A 17,175-nucleotide genomic window follows, 5' to 3' on the forward strand; every position below is an offset into this window, starting at 1 on the left:
CTTGATTTACACCAGTGTCAGACAGAGGAGAACCAGAGTCATTCGTGATTTACACGAGTGTCAGACAGAGGTGAACTAGACTCACACCAGATGTACACCAGTATCAGCCAGAAGAGATCCAGTCACTCCTGATTTACACCAGTGTCGGCCAGAGGTGAACCAGAGTCACTCCTGATTTACACCAGTGTCAGCCAGAGGCGAACCAGAGTCACTCCTGATTTATGCCAGTGTCGGCCAGAGGTGAACCAGAGTCACTCCTGATTTACACCAGTGTCAACTGGAGGAGAACCAGAGTCACTCCTGATTTACATCAGTGTCGGCCAGAGGTGAACCAGAGTCACTCCTGATTTACACCAGTGTCAACTGGAGGAGAACCAGAGTCACTCCTGATTTACACCAGTGTCGGCCAGAGGCGAACCAGAGTCACCCCTGGTTTACGCCAGAGGAGAGCCAGATGGGAACTTCCCCGGAGTTGGGGCGGGGGTTAGACCAGCGGCAGACCCCCCCCCCCCCCCCCCGCCCCGGAGCAAGCTGCGGAGAGGACCCCGGGGTCGAGGGCGGGCGCCCCGGGCCGGGAGGGGAGCGGAGCGGAGCGGAGCGGAGCAGACAGGCGGGGGCACGCTGTGACTCAGGCTGACGGAGGATTTCCCGTGCCGATCATGCCCTGCTCAGACTCATGATTCATCCCCCAGGCTGCTCAAAAGCGCGGGCCGCCCCAGCCGGGCCGGCAGCGGAGTCGCGACTCGGCGGAGATGGGGGGCGCCGGCCTGGCCCTGCGGACCCTGGCGCTGGCGCTGTGCGCGGCCGGACTCCACGGTGAGTGCCTGGACCACGCGGCTGCCGCGCGCTCGCGGGGGGGGACTGGGATTTCTCGGGGGGGGGGGGAGGCATGGCCCGGGCTGTGTGCTCCCATCTCCGGGTGGGAGGGGGCATTGACACAGCCCGCACATTGGAGCCCTCCGGCTCGGGGGGTGTCCCTGGGGGTGGCTCTGAGCTGCCCTTGCTGGTGTGAATGGCCCCGACCCAGGACACGAGCTTGCGGTGAGCTGCCAAATACTGGGGGGGGGGGGTTACCCTGAGTCTTGTGACGTCCTGGGGCTTTCCTGTGCCTCCGGCCCCCTAGACTAAGGGCTGGCTGAGACTCGCTTTGAAAAGCCCGGGGCATGTCTGGCCCCGGGGGCAGCGGCTGCCTGGAAAAGGGGGCCCCTAAAGAGTGAACAAGAAAGAAGCGCCCCAGAATTGATTCTGGTTTTACAGTCTCACTACTTGAAAGCCAGTGGTTGGATTTTGGAAGGCTGGGGATTGGCCGAGCCGGGGCTACCAGCCTGTGGAATGGATTCCAGGGGTGTCCTAGGAGTCCCTGGGCTTGGGATGTTAAAAGGACGTGAGATCAAACAGTAATGGGGGCGGTGGGGTGTTACAGCCTGGACCCTGGTACGGACTGGGGGCCCGATACCTCATTTCCGTTTGTCTCCCAGCTCTAGGCTCCAGGAGTCCCTCTCTAGGTGTGTGCGTGATGGTGAGCGGCAGCATCCTGGGTGTGTGGGGAAGTGTGTGTCCGGATGTGTGTTGCAGCTGGGGTTAACAGATGTGTGTTTAGTGTGTGTGAAAGTGTGTGGGTGACGTGCTTCCACCGCTGGTGTTAGTGTGGATGTGTGTTTGGTCTGTGACTGCACCCCCGGCATGCGTGTGGAAGTGTGTGGTTGATGATGTGTCGGGTTGCACTGTTGGTGTTAGTAGGTGTGAGGTGCTGTGCAATTGCACCAGCAGGGTGAGTTGGCTGTGCACTTGCACTGTGAGGGGCTGATGTCTGGGTTCATGTTTGGATGTTTGGGTGTGTCTCTGCCTAGCAGGAATATTTCCCAGGCTCAATCCTGGAAAGAAATGCACTAGGAAATGCCCAGTGCACATCCTGCACAGGCAGCTGAGATCCATGCCAACTTTGGGCTTGTCCTGGTGCAAGAAGCCAAAGTCACATGGAAGCTGAATCCAGAATCCCTGAGCTGCAAAGCTGTGTGCAGCAGGCTCAGCCATTCCTACGCCTGGTCTCTTCCAGCCAGCTGGCAAGGGACGGTCTCTCACACCAGAAGCCAGCTCTGCTGCTCCCCTGAGGTTACCCCCATCCTGTCAAGGCCTGGCAGGACTGGTACTGAGTTTCTTGCTGCTGACCCACCTCCCGTGACGCCACGCCTAGCACAAGGGGCCAGGTGCAGAGAGCAGGGCTGAGGGGATGTAACCTGCCCCTGCCAGCCCTAGGTGAACCTTCCACTTCAGCTGAGACTTGCTGCGGTGTTGGTGGATGGGTGTGAGTCAGTGAGACCAGCACCAGCCTGTCTGAATTCCGCCCCCTCCGGCTGTGACTTTTGCAGATGAAATAGACGATAGATGTTTTTATAATGTGTGTGTGTGTCTGTGTGTGTGTGTGAGTGTGTGTGTGAGAGAGAGAGAGAGAGAGAGAGAGAGAGAGAGAGAAATAGGAGGTGTTTTTTATAGGGTGTGTGTGACAACCGCCCAGGTCAGAACACAATGCCGCCGACACCCTTTTGTTTTATCCTGAGGCGAACTGGGCATGGGCAGCCGCAGACTGAGGGTTTACTGCTGACCTTGCCTGGCTATCAAGCAATAAAATTCCCCGGGTCTTGTCTCTCCTGAGAACAACTGTGTGTGTTAATTACTTGGCTGTAATAAACCCCCTTGATGTCTGCAAAGCCACAGCCTGAGCTTAAGGGTATGGCTAGGCGGGAGACACAGGCCCTGCTTTCAGATGCGTTGGCTGCCCTGGATTTTCAATGCAGCTTTGTGTGGAGCAAGCTGTGCCGCAGCTGGTCCTGTGGGCTGGGTGATTCTGAATTAGCCACGTTCTTTACAGGGTGTGTTTTGGTAGGTGCTGGGTGCTGTACAAACAGCACCGCACAATGGTCCCTACCCCCAAAGAGCAGCGTTTGGCACTGGGGGAGGTGGTGACGTGAGGTACACAGCAGCAGAGCATTGTGATGGGCTGGGGGCTCCCCTTGGTGGATGGTCGGTAGCAGTCTCTGCTGTGTGGACCAGGCCAGGCCACGACCTCAGGGAGACCACGTGTGGGGCAAGTGGGCAGTGCAGGCTGGGAGCTAGAGATCCAGGCAGAAGGCCGGGGGCTGTGTGTGTCCAGCAGCGGCTGTGAAGAACCCCCTTTGCACTAGAACACGCTTTGCTAGAAACACGCTCAGGGAAGGTGGGAGTTCTGTACCATCTCGGGGTCTGCTAACATCTCAGACCTCTCCGACTTTGCTTCCTGGTGGGTGCACAAAGCGCACAGCCTCCCTGTATAGCGCAGCTGCTGCTAGCCGTCTTCTGCCTGGGCAGCGTTACAGAACCTGGCCGCAGCTGGGGGACGTGAGTCCTCTCTTGTGGGCAGCCCCTCAGTTAGCCCCCCTCAAACTCCTGTCCTCAGGCAGGCAGCAGCCGTGGCCTACGATACTGCCCCCGCCCCCGGCAAGCTGGCTGCGTTTGCCCTGGGGATAAAATGCCGCCAGCTGTGCCGGGAAGCGAGCAATGAGCACAGCCCGCCCGGCCCGGCTGGGAGAAGGGGCAGCTTGACAGCTCTGCGCTGCGGGCGCCCAGCTGGGGTCTGCTTGGATCCAGGCCTCAGAGAGGAGCGTGTGAAATGTGGGATGGTCACAGGAGCCTAACGGAGTTAGATGCCTGATTCTCACTGAGAGTCAACGGGATTTGTGCACCAACCCGTCCAAAAGGAGCCGGCACCAGGCACTTGGCACGGATGCCAGTTTCTCCCCACTCTCTGCCCGGCCCCTGGAGTTCCGCCAGCACCAGGGGCCGGAGACTCAGCACTCGGCGAAGGGAGACGCGGCTCTCGTAGGGTATGCTCTGCACAGTTGCTTGGGGGCCAGAGTTGCTGGGTCTGCCTCCTGCTCACTGTCCGCGTATAGCCAGCCCTGAAGCCCCCGGCTGTGAGTGTTGCTGGAGTGACTCAAAAGGCAGCAGGCAGGGCTGAGTGGTAGCACAGGCTGGAAACCAGCTGGGCACTGCATGGGATTCATCTCTGCTTGTGTTTGACTTTCCCAATGGGACAGGGAAGGACGGTCGAGGGTGGTCGACCTCCAGCATTTAGCTACAGCTGGGCTCCCTGGCGCCATGCGCTGCCACGGCCAGCTCAGCCCCTCCCCTGGCGGAGGCTGATGAACAACCTCGTGGAGTTCCTAGCATGCGAACCTCCCAGAGGAGGCCTGACCACACCAGGTCTCGGACGTGCAGTATGGGGAGTCGTTTGTCCTTGTCTTCATTAGCCCAGCATGACCCCTCCCACAGCATATTAGAGCTTTGTGTCCGACCAACAGCGCTTCCCCATCTCATGACGGCCTACAGCTTCGACAGGCACGGTGAGACTCGGGATAAGTGATTTGCCCAAGGTGGTACAGGAAGCCTGTGGCAGAGCCAGCCTTGGCACCCACATCGACCTGGCCTAGGAGGCTCCTGTCCCTTACGCAGCTGGGCGGGGCCAGGGAGCAGCCCCAGCTAGCCCAGTGTTGAGAACATCTGGGCAGAGCCCAACATCCACACCCGTCAACAGGCCTGCAACACGGAGGGGAGAAACCCTGCAGATCTGGCGCCCAAGGAGAACGAGGTGCCCCGAGCTCAGTGCCACACCGCAGGAACCGCAGCCCATGAGTCAGCGGGCGGATGTAGGGATGAGGAAGAGGAAGAGAGCACCTTCCCCTGCCTCCATCTCCACAGTGAGACAGGCGGTGCTGGTTCAAACAAACGTTGAGTTACGGGACGGAGAGAGGCAAGCGAGAGGCATCAAACCCAGCCAGGCCCCAGCCAGTGGCCCTCTGCTGGGGCCAGGTTCTGCCTCTTGCACATGCTGCTTGCTGGGCACGCTCGGTGCTGCGTGGCGGGGGCTGCGCTCAGCCAAGGGCCCAGCCCGAGACCAGGTCAGAATGGCCTCGTGAGGCCTACGCCGCTGAACGGCTCCTGCCTGGCGGTGGAAGCTGGCCGGAGCCTCGCTGAGCACAGCCCTGGCCACGCAGCGGGGAGAGGGGGGCCGACTGCACTCCGCACCTGGGCTGCCTCGCAGGCTTTGTTCTGGGGGGGCTGGACACAGGTGAGGCCTGAGCCTCCTTCGCTGTCTAAGACGCCCCCTGTGCTTTATGTATCTCCCATCAGCTCCGGTGCTTCGCGGCACCCGAACACTCAGGACTGCGCAATGGGGCTCCGCTTGGCCCCGCCGGCTGCCCAGCTGATACGCGCCCTGAGGTTCCCAGCACCTCGCTGCTCCCTGCGCCCCTTCCCGGCTGCATTCCCGCCGGGGCAACAGGATAATCCCATCCCGGGCCGGGAAGGCTGATGGGGACGCGACCGGCTGTACCCGTGTATCTATGCACAGGGGGCTGGACTGAATCGCGTGGTACGGACGCCTGTACCAGAGACAGGCGCTTGGTGATGTGTGCTCAGCAGAGACCATCCTGCTTCCTTAGGACGGGTGTCAGGGGCCTGATGGATGCACAGGGCTCTGGGCTCCAGCGAGCCCGGGTCCCGTCCCACTCATGCGGGGCAGGTTATTTCAGCCCTCGGGGCCCCGTCTGTGTCAGAGGGATGGTGCTTGTGACACATGGGGGCTGTGGGTGGAAAGTGCTGCCGAGAGTACGTGGTATCGAGAGCCCTTCCCTCCCCCCGGGGCTGGGCACTGTCCCCCGCGCAGCGACTGCCCAGGGCTTGCTGGGCACAGGGGCGATGGCTTTCCTAGGCAGTGGAATCAGACTCTTCTCGTTAAACTGCCCCCAGGCCCCGGCACCCGCTGCCCTGTGGAAGTCCTGGCCCCTCCAGAGCGCTGGGAGCTGTTGCAGGGGCCTCCGCCTGTCCCCAGCGCCCCGGCCCTGCGCGGAGCCAGGCGGGGGTGCAGCCGTTGGCCCTGCTCTGCTCGCTGGAGGCCCGTTGTGCCCTGGGCCAGTCCCCTGGCTGGGAGCCAGCGAGACACGGTGCAAGGGCAGGACCCCGGCAGGGCAGCCCGCTTGTTGCTCAAGCCACATCCCACCTGCCGTTGCTGCTGCACCCGGTCCCTTTCCTGTTCTGCATTCGCTTCCCTGCCTCCTCCCTCGCCCGCGGCTGCTGCTCAGAGACTGGCCCTTCCCCCTCCCCCAGCTGCAATGCCCAGAGTTGGGCCAGGCCCGGGGCAGCGAGTCACAAGCTCGCTAGGCGGACCAGCCTCCGGCCTGTCATACCCATAGGGGGCGGGGGACCCCCGGGGAGTCACACACCCAGCTACCTCATCACAGCGCCTCGGGAAGCGCAGAGGGCGTCAGGTCCCGGGTCCCCGTCAGCTCCCGAGCCAGCAGCCTCCTCTGGCTCCTTCCCCGCAGCAAGACCCATTTACACGCAGCCTCGCCGCCTGGGGCCAGGCCCGCCAGCTAGTGCTGTCTGTATCGCACCAGCCCCGTCCGACCCTGCCCCGCGGTTGTGCCAGGCGCTGTACGAACCCTGGCGAGAAGGGGCCTGACAACGGCAGCCTCTCTCCCAGGAAAGCGGGTGCGCGCCGACCCACAGAGGGCCTGAGGCTGTTCCAGCCCCGCCTAGCAGGGTCTGGCTCCTTAGCTCACCGCAGCAGCTCAGGTTTCACACCGGAGATCGCTGGCTCTGTCCCCAGTGTGACACCAATCACCCGTGCTTGGCCACCTCGGCGCACGCGCACAAGCAGCCGTGCAACCCAGTGATTCAGGTCGAGCTTGCAAGTGTTGGCCCTGACTTGTCCCAGGTGGGGATGCGAGGCCATGAAGCTGCTTCAGAGCCAACTCGCGGCCCTAAGCAGAGGGTTTCCAGAGAGTAACCGCATCACACCCGCCGGCCAGTAACAGCGGCTGTCAGCCACTTGTACGCGCAGCTCCTCCAGGCTAAGGTGCCCACTGACACAAATGGCACAATGCAGAGGTCTTGGGGGGAAACTGAGGTGCAGAAAGAGGCAGTGACATTGAAATGCCGTGGAGGGTAAGGCCAGAAAGGAGCACCAGATGATATAGTCTGACCTGTCTATCGCAGACCAGCAACACCCACCCCATCCCACAGTCCCCCTGTGACTGGCAGCCTGCCCCGTTAAGGGCTGGGACAATTAGCCATGTCGGGACATGTCCCACCACACCTCCACAGGGCGTGGGCCTTAAAAGGAAGAAAGCTCAGCTGGGAGGGGAGAAGAGAGTAGATAAGTGTGGGGGGGGCGGGGGAGGCGGAAGCAGAGAGTGAGAGAGATGGAGAAATTGCTCTGAAGCTTCTTTTAAGTTAGCAAGGTTAGTTTAAAAAGGATTTAAAAGCGGAATGGCAAGAATCAGTGACCGAGGAGAAAAAGGTCATGAAATAAGCTCCAAAAGGGAGGCTAACGTGCTGCTCCAAAGTGTGCCCAGCTCAGGGAAGGGTTGAATAAATCGCCGGTAGCCTGGAGTCATGGCCCAGATACAGGAATTTCTGTGGGGGGGAGATTTTTTGGTAAATGTGGAGTGCAAGGGTGTGAATGCACTCGCCTGTGGCCCCCAAGCAAGCGAGGAAGTCGGCCCAACCTTGCCCTGTCATGCTTACTTCAGGAACCATGGGAGGGGGGGTGCTTTCACACCCTTCACACACCCCCACGTACGGGCTGGGAGTCGCACCACCGTGGGTTGTGGCTCACCCGTCAGGTCACAGAGACCGCTCCATGGATTCTAACTCACGGAGCGCGCCCAGAGCAGCAGGGTCTGGAGGAAGAGGTTTGGACAGAGACCGTCGGTGACGGGATACTCGAGTATCGGGAGAGGCGCGACACTGACAAGGCTTGACGGTGATTTTTAGCGGCTCTGGCGCAGGGGAAGGGAGCCCGGGGCAGGGCCGCCTGGGGAGTCTAGGAGGTGGCCGTGGTAGCCCCGTAGGTGAGCTCCCTTTCTGAGTCCTTAGGAGAGGGCTGGCTTGGGCCAAGAGCCGGGGCGGGCAGTCTGCGCTGGAGGAGCGAAGGGGCGAGGGGGTGGGTTAGGTCCCTGGTGGCCGGGCTGGAGGAAGGAGTCCGGGTGTGTACAGTGGGGGCGCGAGAGCCATTGAACCAGCCTGTAAACCCTGCCTAGGAGGAAACGGCTTCAAACCGGGCTGCTGTAGCATTCCCCCTTCCCTGCACCCCTAGTTCCAGCACGGATGGCGTGAGGGCCCTGAAGCCAAGTTCAGAGGCTTCTTTACAGGCCCCAGTGAGAGAGGTGGAGAGGCGGGGGAAGGACTGTGGGAGCCGTGACACGGGAGGAAGAAGAACAGGAAGGTCTTGTCTGCACTGCAGAGTTGGGGCACTACGAGGCGGCGGACGCTGTACAGCAACCCAGCTATGGGAGTGCCGCTTCCCGCAATGTAACTGCCCAGCTTCACCGCATGAGGCCTGGAGGCACCGGTATCCTAGAAAGGGCAGTGCTGGATGTGGCTTAGCTGGAGGCCTAAGTCTTCGAAGTGGCCTGGAAGGTGTTGGAGGCTGGGTGGAGTCTTGGAAGACCCAGGGGAAACTGAGGCAAAGGTGTTATGCTGCCCTATGATGTAGCAAGGCCGGGGGCTCCACAGCTGCGAGTTTAATACGTGCACTGGCTGTGTCTGCCCTAGCAAACGTACCCGCTGGTAGGAACAGTTGTTGGCCACCTTGCAGCTGGGCTGGTGCCAAAAGGGTTCCCACGCGCTCCGGCCGGCCCCTGGGGAAGTTTGCAACAGTTTCCCGTGTCTCTCGCGCCGCTGCTGGGAGCCCTAGTGTAGACAGGCAGCAGCAAGCGTTTAAGCCCCATCTCATCAGACCCGATCCCACGCCCAGCATGGCTAATGCCCGAAGAGTGGAAGCCCCACCAGGATGTTTGCAAAGTCACCCTAGTGGAGACAGGACCGAGCAGCCTTCAGGTCTCTCGGCTCCTGGTGACGGAGGGCTCCGAAGGCGTGGCAGCGTGCGAGAGCTTGACAAGGATCCGGCTACACCAGGGCAGGCCGGGTCTGGCTGAGCAGGGGGGAAAAGCTCTCCTGAGCCCCACTCGACAGACAGCCCTGCTGTGCCCCTCCGAGACTGCTCTTCCTTCTGCTCTCTACACGGCCGAAAGACCTGTTTGCGAGCCATGTCGCTCCCTGGGTCCAAGGGCAGTGAGATCACGGCAGCCCAGCTTGGAGCGTGGGTCAGCAGCGCGAGTTCAACCCCAGGCTCGCCTAGGCTACGTCTACACTACGGCTGTGTCTAGACTGGCAAGTTTTTCCGCAAAATCATCTGCTTTTGCGGAAAAACTTGCCAGCTGTCTACACAGGCCGCTTGAATTTCCGCAAAAGCACTGACGATCTCATGTAAGATTGTCAGTGCTTTTCCGGAAATACTATGCTGCTCCTGTCTGGGCAGAAGTCTTTTTCCGAAAGACTTTTGCGCAAAAGGGCCAGTGTAGACAGCACAGTAGTGTTTTCCGCAAAAAAGCCCCGATCGCGAAAATGGCGATCGGGGCTTTTTTGCAGAAAACCGCGTCTAGATTGGCCACGGATGCTTTTCCGCAAAAAGTGCTTTTGCGGAAAAGCGTCCTGCTAATCTAGAAGCGCTTTTCCGAAAATGCTTTTAACGGAAAACTTTTCCATTAAAAGCATTTTCGGAAAATCATGCCAGTGTAGACGTAGCCTACGAGTTTTCTCGGCACAAAATATGCTACCGAGGGACTCATTTGCATGAGTCGCCATCTCATTTGCATATATTCTGCTGATCCGTTTTTGCGCAAAAACAAGCAGTGGGGATGTTTTCTTTTTGCGCAAAAACCCCCTTTTCTGCATAAGAATCTTGCGGGAAAAGGGGGTTTGTGCAAAAAGAAAACCTCCCCACTGCTTGGTTTTGCGCAAAAACGGATCAGCAGAATATATGCAAATGAGATGGCGACTCATGCAAATGAGTCCCTCGGTAGCATATTTTGTGCCGAGAAAACTCGTAGTGTAGACGTAGCCCGACAGGCTGGAACTGGCGCCGTTAACCCTGGCGGCTGGGCCCGCGCCGCGGTGGGCAGCCGAGCGACAGGCAGGCCTTTCTGTGCTCAGCAGAGGTGCCTGCTAGAGGCAGGGCCCTGGATTAGGCGATTGCCGGGGCAGCTCTGAGGTTCTCCGGCTGGCTCTGCGAAGGCTTTGTCCATTGTTCTTTCCCGTGCGCGCTCTCAGGAATTCCTGCCCCCAGCTGCACTGAAAGCAGGGAAGGAATTTAAGAGCCCTGGTGCTATGTGTTGCGCATTCACCTGGGGATTAGACGCCTTGGAACCTGGCCAGGCTCTCTGCTCAGCTGGAAGTAGCCGGTTGTGCTTGCAGCCGGACCGGGCGCCCGGTTTTGGGGTGAGGAGGGCTGGGGGGCGGGCCAGGAAGCCTGACTGCTCATGTTCGCCGGTTGCTGTCGCTGTCAAACCTCTTCCCCGGCCGCGTGGGTGTGTGACTGTCAGCCCGGATTCCCAGGTGGTTTCCAGCCGCACAGCTCCACTGACTGCTGGAGGACCAGCGCTTTGCCCCAGCTAGCGTGTCACTGCGGCCTGTTTCTGCCCCGCCTGCTCCGTGTCCAGCCACATGGCGAGGCTAAGGAGTGTTGGGGGTCACCCGCTTTGCAAGGGGGAATCGACCGCCTGAAGTGCAGGGTGAGCGAGCCAGGCCCTGCAGGCGTGTGGGTGCGCCTGTCCTCAGCTGGGCCGGCAGGGGGGCGAGGGGAATCCGACCGGGCAAGCCTGCTGAGAGGCAGGGGCTATTTGGCACTGGGGACGGAGCCACCCATAGCTCACTGCTCTCCGCAAGGCTGTCTCGGGACACTGCCGGACAAAGTGCCCCTCCCCCTGATTTGGTCACCAGCCCCTGGGTCCGGGAGCCACTGAACCTGCGGGATCCTTCAGCCGCAGGAGTTTGCCCCTCAGTTCACGTCCTTGGAGCGCCTGCCCGGTTCTCTGCAGAGCTAGCCCAGCGTGGCTCGCTCGCCCCTTCTCCAGAGCCTTCCCCGAGGGGACCCCGGCACCATGGAAGACAGGACCAGGGCTGGCACAAACCTGCCCCAGGCGAGAGGGGTGCTGCATTTTCCTGGGCTGTTTCTCCAAACCTTAGGGCTCCCGCCAGCCAGGGCCCCCCTCCGGCTGGTCTAGGCCCCGGGGTGGGAGAGCATTGAAGAACGGGAGCCAGAGGGAGTGCCAGATGCTCCCTTCTGAAAATCAGGCCGTGACGCCCTTCAGCATCTTTATTCCGGGCTCGCGGAGAGTCAGGCAGACCGGACTGCGGACTGCAACAGGGTCAGAGCAAAGCAGAGAGGCAGCGTGGCCTCGGGAGATGGTGCTAGACTGGCATGGAGGGGATGTGGCTTCTGGTCCTGCCAGCTGGCTCTGGGCAAGCCACTTCCCCTCTCTGTGGCTCTCCTTCCCATGGCTGAGTTTGGCTGGAGGCTGTGTGGGGCAGGGACGGTCTGCACAGCGCCTAGCACAATGGGGCCCTGATCTTGGCTGCGCCCTCCAGTTCGGACCAACAGTGACAGTGAGTGGCGGAGCCTTGTCGTGTCCTTGTGCCAGGAGAGCTGCGCCCTTCCTGACCAGCCGCGACCACGTCCACGCCGTGCGGCCCTGGAAGGCGCCTCTCCGCTCCCGCGCATCGGCATCTCGCTGCTGGGAGCAGGTTTTGAGCAGCGTCTGTCTCTCTCTCTCTTCCAGGGAGCAACATCTGTGCCACGCGTGGGGTGAACTCCTGTAAGCAGTGCCTGGCCGTGAGCCCGCTGTGCGCATGGTGCTTCCAGGAGGTAAGGCGACATCTTGGGACCAGCCCGTCTGGTTCGTGCCTTTGCTTGTGGAGCTGCTGCTGCTCACAACCCTGCTCTTCCCGGGGAAGGAATTCAGCTCTGCAGCAGGGTCCTGGGTGCTTCTGACCCAGCCGTCATAGGTGCTGAGTGCTTTTCAGCCTGTGGCCGGAGGGCTGTGGACAGCTGACGTGACAGTGTTCTCTGAGGAGCAGCGAGTGAGGATAAAAACATTGGCTGGGACGCGCAACCTCTGGCTCCGGGGTGAAGCTAAGCTCTGTCAGGGTCACACCCCAAGAGAAGGCCCACGTGCCAAGGCTGAGTCCAGGTCAATTGGCTCATAAGAATGGCCAGACTGGGTCAGCATCGTGTCCTGTGTGCTGACAGTGGCCAGTACCAGATCATAGAATCATAGAACCATAGAACTGGAAGAGACCGCAGAAGGTCATCAAGTCCAGATGCCCCAGAGGGAGGGAACACAACAGGTAATCCTCACGTGATCCCTCCCTGTCACACATTTCCAGACAAACAGAGGCTAGGAACCCCATTCCTACCCACCCTAATAGCCATTGATGGACCTAATCTCCATGAATCTATCTAGGTCTGTTTGGAATCCTCTTAAAAACGTAGTCTTCACCACATCCTCTGGCAAGGAGTTCCACAGGTTGACTGTGCACTCAGTGAAAAAAAACATGGGCCACCGAGCTACAAATAGCAGGGTGGACATTCTGCAGGTTGGAGCGAGGGGGTGTCCCAGCGGCTGGGGTCTATGGAAGGGTTTTTTCTATCCAGGTAGTTAGTCCAGATGAGGCTGTCGCTCCAGACGCATCCACACAGGGGGTTAAGTCGGCCAAACCCCAGTGCTCAGGGTGAGACACTTTCCACAGCCCTGAGCCACCGCAGCTTGGTCAGTATAACATAGGCATGGAGCGGGGCCTCGGGGTTAGTGGGGCTGTTGAAATGCGTGTGCACGTGACATGCTTTGTGTGTGCTTGTATCTGTGCGTGTGTTCAGGGAGACGCCGTCAGGCTGGGTGTGTCTGGCTGGGTGTGTCTGGCTGTGTAGGAAAGGAAGCCGTTGTTAATGGGGCCCATCTGATAACGAAGGCGAGAGCCCTGATATGTTGGTGGTGATTAGTCAAGTTATCTCTGGTGGTGAGTGACAGCTCTTGGGGAAACGTGGCTTTTTTAACTGACTCCAGCACAAGCCTTCCCCTCCCCATTCCCAGGCTGCGGGGGCGGCTTGATGTGCAGTGGGGGCTGGGAGTTCTTTCCCCGGATCCAGCCAGAATTTCCAAACAAGGAAATATTCCCTGTTCCTGCTGGGGGCCGTGTTTACGGAGACGTGACAATTAGGGGGAGAACCGCCTGACTGCCAGCAGCCAGCCCCCGGCAGGCTGGCCTGCGCAAAGCTGGCTCTGCAGCCTCCCACATCTGGGCCACATTGCCTTAATTTAGCAAATGAGCCCCCGCACACCTCTGTCCCACGGCCCACGTTTTTAAAGGGACAGCACCTTTATTTATTTCCCTCCTTCCTGCTGCATTTCTCTCTGTCCCAGCTACTTTCATTGTAAACACAGTTCCCCAGCAATGTTCCCTCTCATTTTTTCCATCTGCGTGTGGAATAAATGTTGCTGTGTGCACCGAGCCATGTGCGGATGTGCACCACCAGGAGAAACACATGCTGCCGGCTGTGGGCGCGCTGCCAAACCAGCTGAGCAGCATTGGAATCTCAGCTGGGCAGCCCCTCAAGCGCTCAGCGAACACTGCTGCCCGGTCACACTTACTCAGGCCTGGCTTTGAACCAGCTTGTTCTGCCTCTGTCATTCACGCTGAGTAGCACAGCGCGTCGGGAGAGGCCCGTCGCGAGCAGCGCGAGAACCCGCTCCTCCGGGGAGCTCCTGCGCAGAGCTGCACCCCGGGACAGTCTCCACAAGGGCCCGGGCAGAGGCAGGATTTGGTGGCTGCCGAATTTTGGCATGTTGCTGTTTCTTCTGCCCCGGCCCCTCTCGCACTGCCCGCGCGCCCGATGAAAAGCAGGGAGTGGGCACTGCAGTGAAGGGCAGGGACTTGCATGAAGACCCAGTCGAGGGAAACGCTGCGTCCTGCCCGGCCTGTGGCATCTGCTGCTGCAGGTCAGGGAGTCGCGTCTGGGGCCGGGTGATTTCGATGGCCGTTGATAACATTGACAGGGACCAACCACAGGCTTCAGGGCGTAAGCTGGTCACTGGCAGCATCAGGACGAAACTCCCCTCCCTACGAGCCGCTGTGTTATGTGGGAAGGACGGGGCTTCTGAGGCTGCGGCTGAGGAAATGGTCTGACCATCATCCAGGAGCGGCTGAATGTTAAATCGCTCTTCTTAGCACCTTCATCCTACACATCCCGGGGGGGGGGGCATTTGAGGGGGGAACTGGAGCAGAGTGACAGGAATTAATACGGGATTCCATGTCAGCCTCCTGGCTCCCCAAATTGGGCCCTGCCCGTAGGAAGACATTGCTTTCAGTTAGCGCAGCACACTATGGAAGGCAGGCCGTTCCCGCTGGTCACCGTGGGTGTATGCTACAGAACCGCATCACCCACACAGCCCGGCTTCCCGAGATGCAGCAAGGATACTGGGGGAGACTGTATCAAAAGTCTTGCTAAAGTCAAGGTATATTCCGTCCATGGCCTTCCCCGTGTCACAGGGCCAGTTCTCTCGTCATAGAAGGCAGTCAGGTTGGTTTCAGGTACGACTTGCCCTTGGGGGATCCGTGTTAACTATTCCTGATCACTTTCCCCTCTTCCAAGTGCTTCAAAATAGATTCCTTGAGGCTCCCCTCCATGATTCTTCCAGGGACTGAGGTGAGGCTGACTGGTCCGTAGTTCCCTGGATCGTCCTTCTTCCCTTTATTAAAGATGGGCAGTACCTTTGCCTTTACCTCCCCCCGATCGCCTCGAGTTTTTTAAGATAATAGCCAATTACTCTGCAATCACATCAGCCAACTCCCTCAGCACCCTCGGCTGCATTAAATCTGGACCCATGGATTTGTGTGTGTCTAGCTTTTCTAAATAGTTGTTCTTTCTCCACCGCGGGCTGCCCACCTCCTTCCCATACTGTGTTGCCTAGTGCAGTAGTCTGGGAGCTGACCTTGTCTGTGAAGACAGGCAAAAAAAGCATTGAGTGCTTCGGTATTTCCCACATCGTCTGTCACTAGGTTACCTCCCTCCTCCAGTAAGGGCCCCCCACCCTCTCTGATCACCCTCTTATTGCTGACATGCCTGTAGAAACCTCTCTTGTTACCGTTCACATCCCTTGCTAGCTGCAATTCCAATTGTGCTTTGGCCTTCTCGATTACACCCCTGCGCGCTCCAGCAATCGATTGATACTCCTCCCTAGTCATCTGTCCAAGTTTCCACTTCTTGTCAGCTTCCTTTCTGTGTTTAAGCTCACCAGGGATTTCCCCCGTAAGCCGAGCTGGTCACCTACCACATTTGCTGTTCTTGCTGCACATCAGGATGGTTTGTTCCTGCTCCTTCCATAAGGCTTCTTTAAAATACTGCACTCCTGGACTCCTTTCCCCTTCATGTTAGCATCCCAGGTGCTCCTGCCCATCAGTTCTCTGCTGCTTTTCTGAAGTCCAGGGTGTGTATTTTACTACTCTCCTTTTTTCCTTTGGTCAGGATCCCAAAATCCACCATCTCATGATCACTGCTTCCCAGGTTGTCACCCACCTCTACTTCCCGTACTAGTTCCTCCCTGTTTGTGAGCAGCAGGTCAAGCTGTGCATGGCCCCTGGTCTGTTCCCTCAGCCCTTGTACCAAGAAGTTATCCCCAGCATTCTCCAAAATCTTCCTAGATTGTCTGTGTACTGGCGTATTGGTCTCCTAACAGATGTCAGGGGGTCTGTCTACACGACAGCACTAATTCAAACTAGTTAATTCGAACTAAGCTAATTCGAATTAGTGCATCTAGACCTAAGAACTAATTTGAATTAGCGTTTTGCTAATTCGAACTAGCATGTCCACATTGAGTGGACCCTGAACCGGGGTTAAGGCTGGCCAGAACCAGTGCCGGCAGGGCATCAGGTTAGGACTTAGAGCGTGGAGCTGCTGCCTCAGGCTAGCCTAGGGCTGTGCTTAAAGGGACCCGACCCCCATTCCGGACAGACAGTTCTCAGGGGTTCCCCGCTTGCTTGTCTAACTCGATGGGGGACAGCAAAGCAGTCCTGTCTTGGAGTGCCCTGAGTGCCCGCACTCGGCACATCACAGCACTCGCCCATCAGCCTGGCTGCACTTGCCGCAGGCTGCCATCCGGGGGAGTCAATCGGGGGGCTGTCAGGATCCAGAGGCCCTGCAGAAGAGCTTCCACCCCGAGGAGACCGCAGAGTCACCCCAATCCGATGGGGCTCGTGCCCCATTCCTCCCTCACCTCCTTCCACTTACCCCTCCCTAGCCCCCCTTCCTGATGTAAAAAATAAAGGACACGTGTGTTCAAAAATAGAAACTCTCTTTATTTAACAAAACTGGGGAGGGAGGAATGAACCTCTGGGGAGACTGGGAAAAGGAGGTGGGAGAGGGGAAGAGAGAGGGTGAGAGAGGGGAGGGGGAAACCTGGGAGGAGGGAGCTGGAAGGGGGAAGCCAGGGGAAGAAGAAGAAGAGGAAGTATAAAACTATGGTACGCCATATCTTCAGTACTGTGTACAGATGTGGTCTCCTAATCTTAAAAAAGATATTTTGGCCTTGGAAAGGGTTCAGAAAAGGGCAACTACAGTGATTAGGGGTTTGGAACAGGTCCCATATGAAGAGAGGCTAAAGAGACTGGGACGTTACAGTTTAGAAAAGAGGAGACTGAGGGGGGATATGATAGAGGTCTATAAAATCATGAGTGGTGTGGAGAGGGTGAATAAAGAAAAGCTCCTCTTTAGTTCCCATAATAGAAGGACTGGAGGACACCAAATGAAATTAATGGGTAGCAGGTTTAAAACTAATAAGCGAAAGTTCTTCTTCACACAGCGTGTAGTCAACCTGTGGAACTCCTTGCCACAGGAGGCTGTGAAGGCTAGAACTATAACAGGGTTTAAAGAGAAGTTAGATAAATTCATCGAGGTTGGGTCCATGGAGTGCTATTAGCCAGGGGGTAGGAACTGTGTCCCTGGCATCTATTTGTGGAAGGCTGGAGATGGATGGCACGAGACAAATCGCTTGATCATTGTCTTCGGTCCATCCCCTCCGGAGTACCTGGCTTTGGCCGCTGTCGGCAGACAGGCTACTGGTCTAGATGGACCTTTGGTCTGACCCAGTACGGCCATTCTTATGTTCTTATGTTCTAAGCTCAGGACTCAGGGTCAGGGATCTCACTGGACCAACTTGATTTTCATGCAAACCTGCTCCTGGGTTCGCATGTGGCCTTTGGTGGCCAGGCTGGCAGCTATCTTGCCCTAGACGGCCGCATTCC

The 17,175-nt window shown here is 58.6% G+C and overlaps 1 protein-coding gene across 1 annotated transcript in view; it reads left to right on the forward strand.

Moving 5' to 3' along the window:
* Window positions 1-601: 601 nt before the first annotated feature.
* ITGB3 (integrin subunit beta 3) overlaps window positions 602-17,175 on the forward strand; it is a 47,011-nt gene continuing 30,437 nt past the window's right edge. Inside the window, 2 exon segments of the mRNA XM_075911709.1 lie at window positions 602-816; window positions 11,658-11,743. Of these exon segments, the coding sequence (XP_075767824.1) occupies window positions 753-816; window positions 11,658-11,743 (150 nt within the window). The 5' untranslated portion in view covers window positions 602-752.

Source organism: Pelodiscus sinensis, chromosome 29 (genome assembly GCF_049634645.1).
Source record: "Pelodiscus sinensis isolate JC-2024 chromosome 29, ASM4963464v1, whole genome shotgun sequence".
NCBI classification, from domain to species: Eukaryota; Metazoa; Chordata; order Testudines; family Trionychidae; genus Pelodiscus; species Pelodiscus sinensis.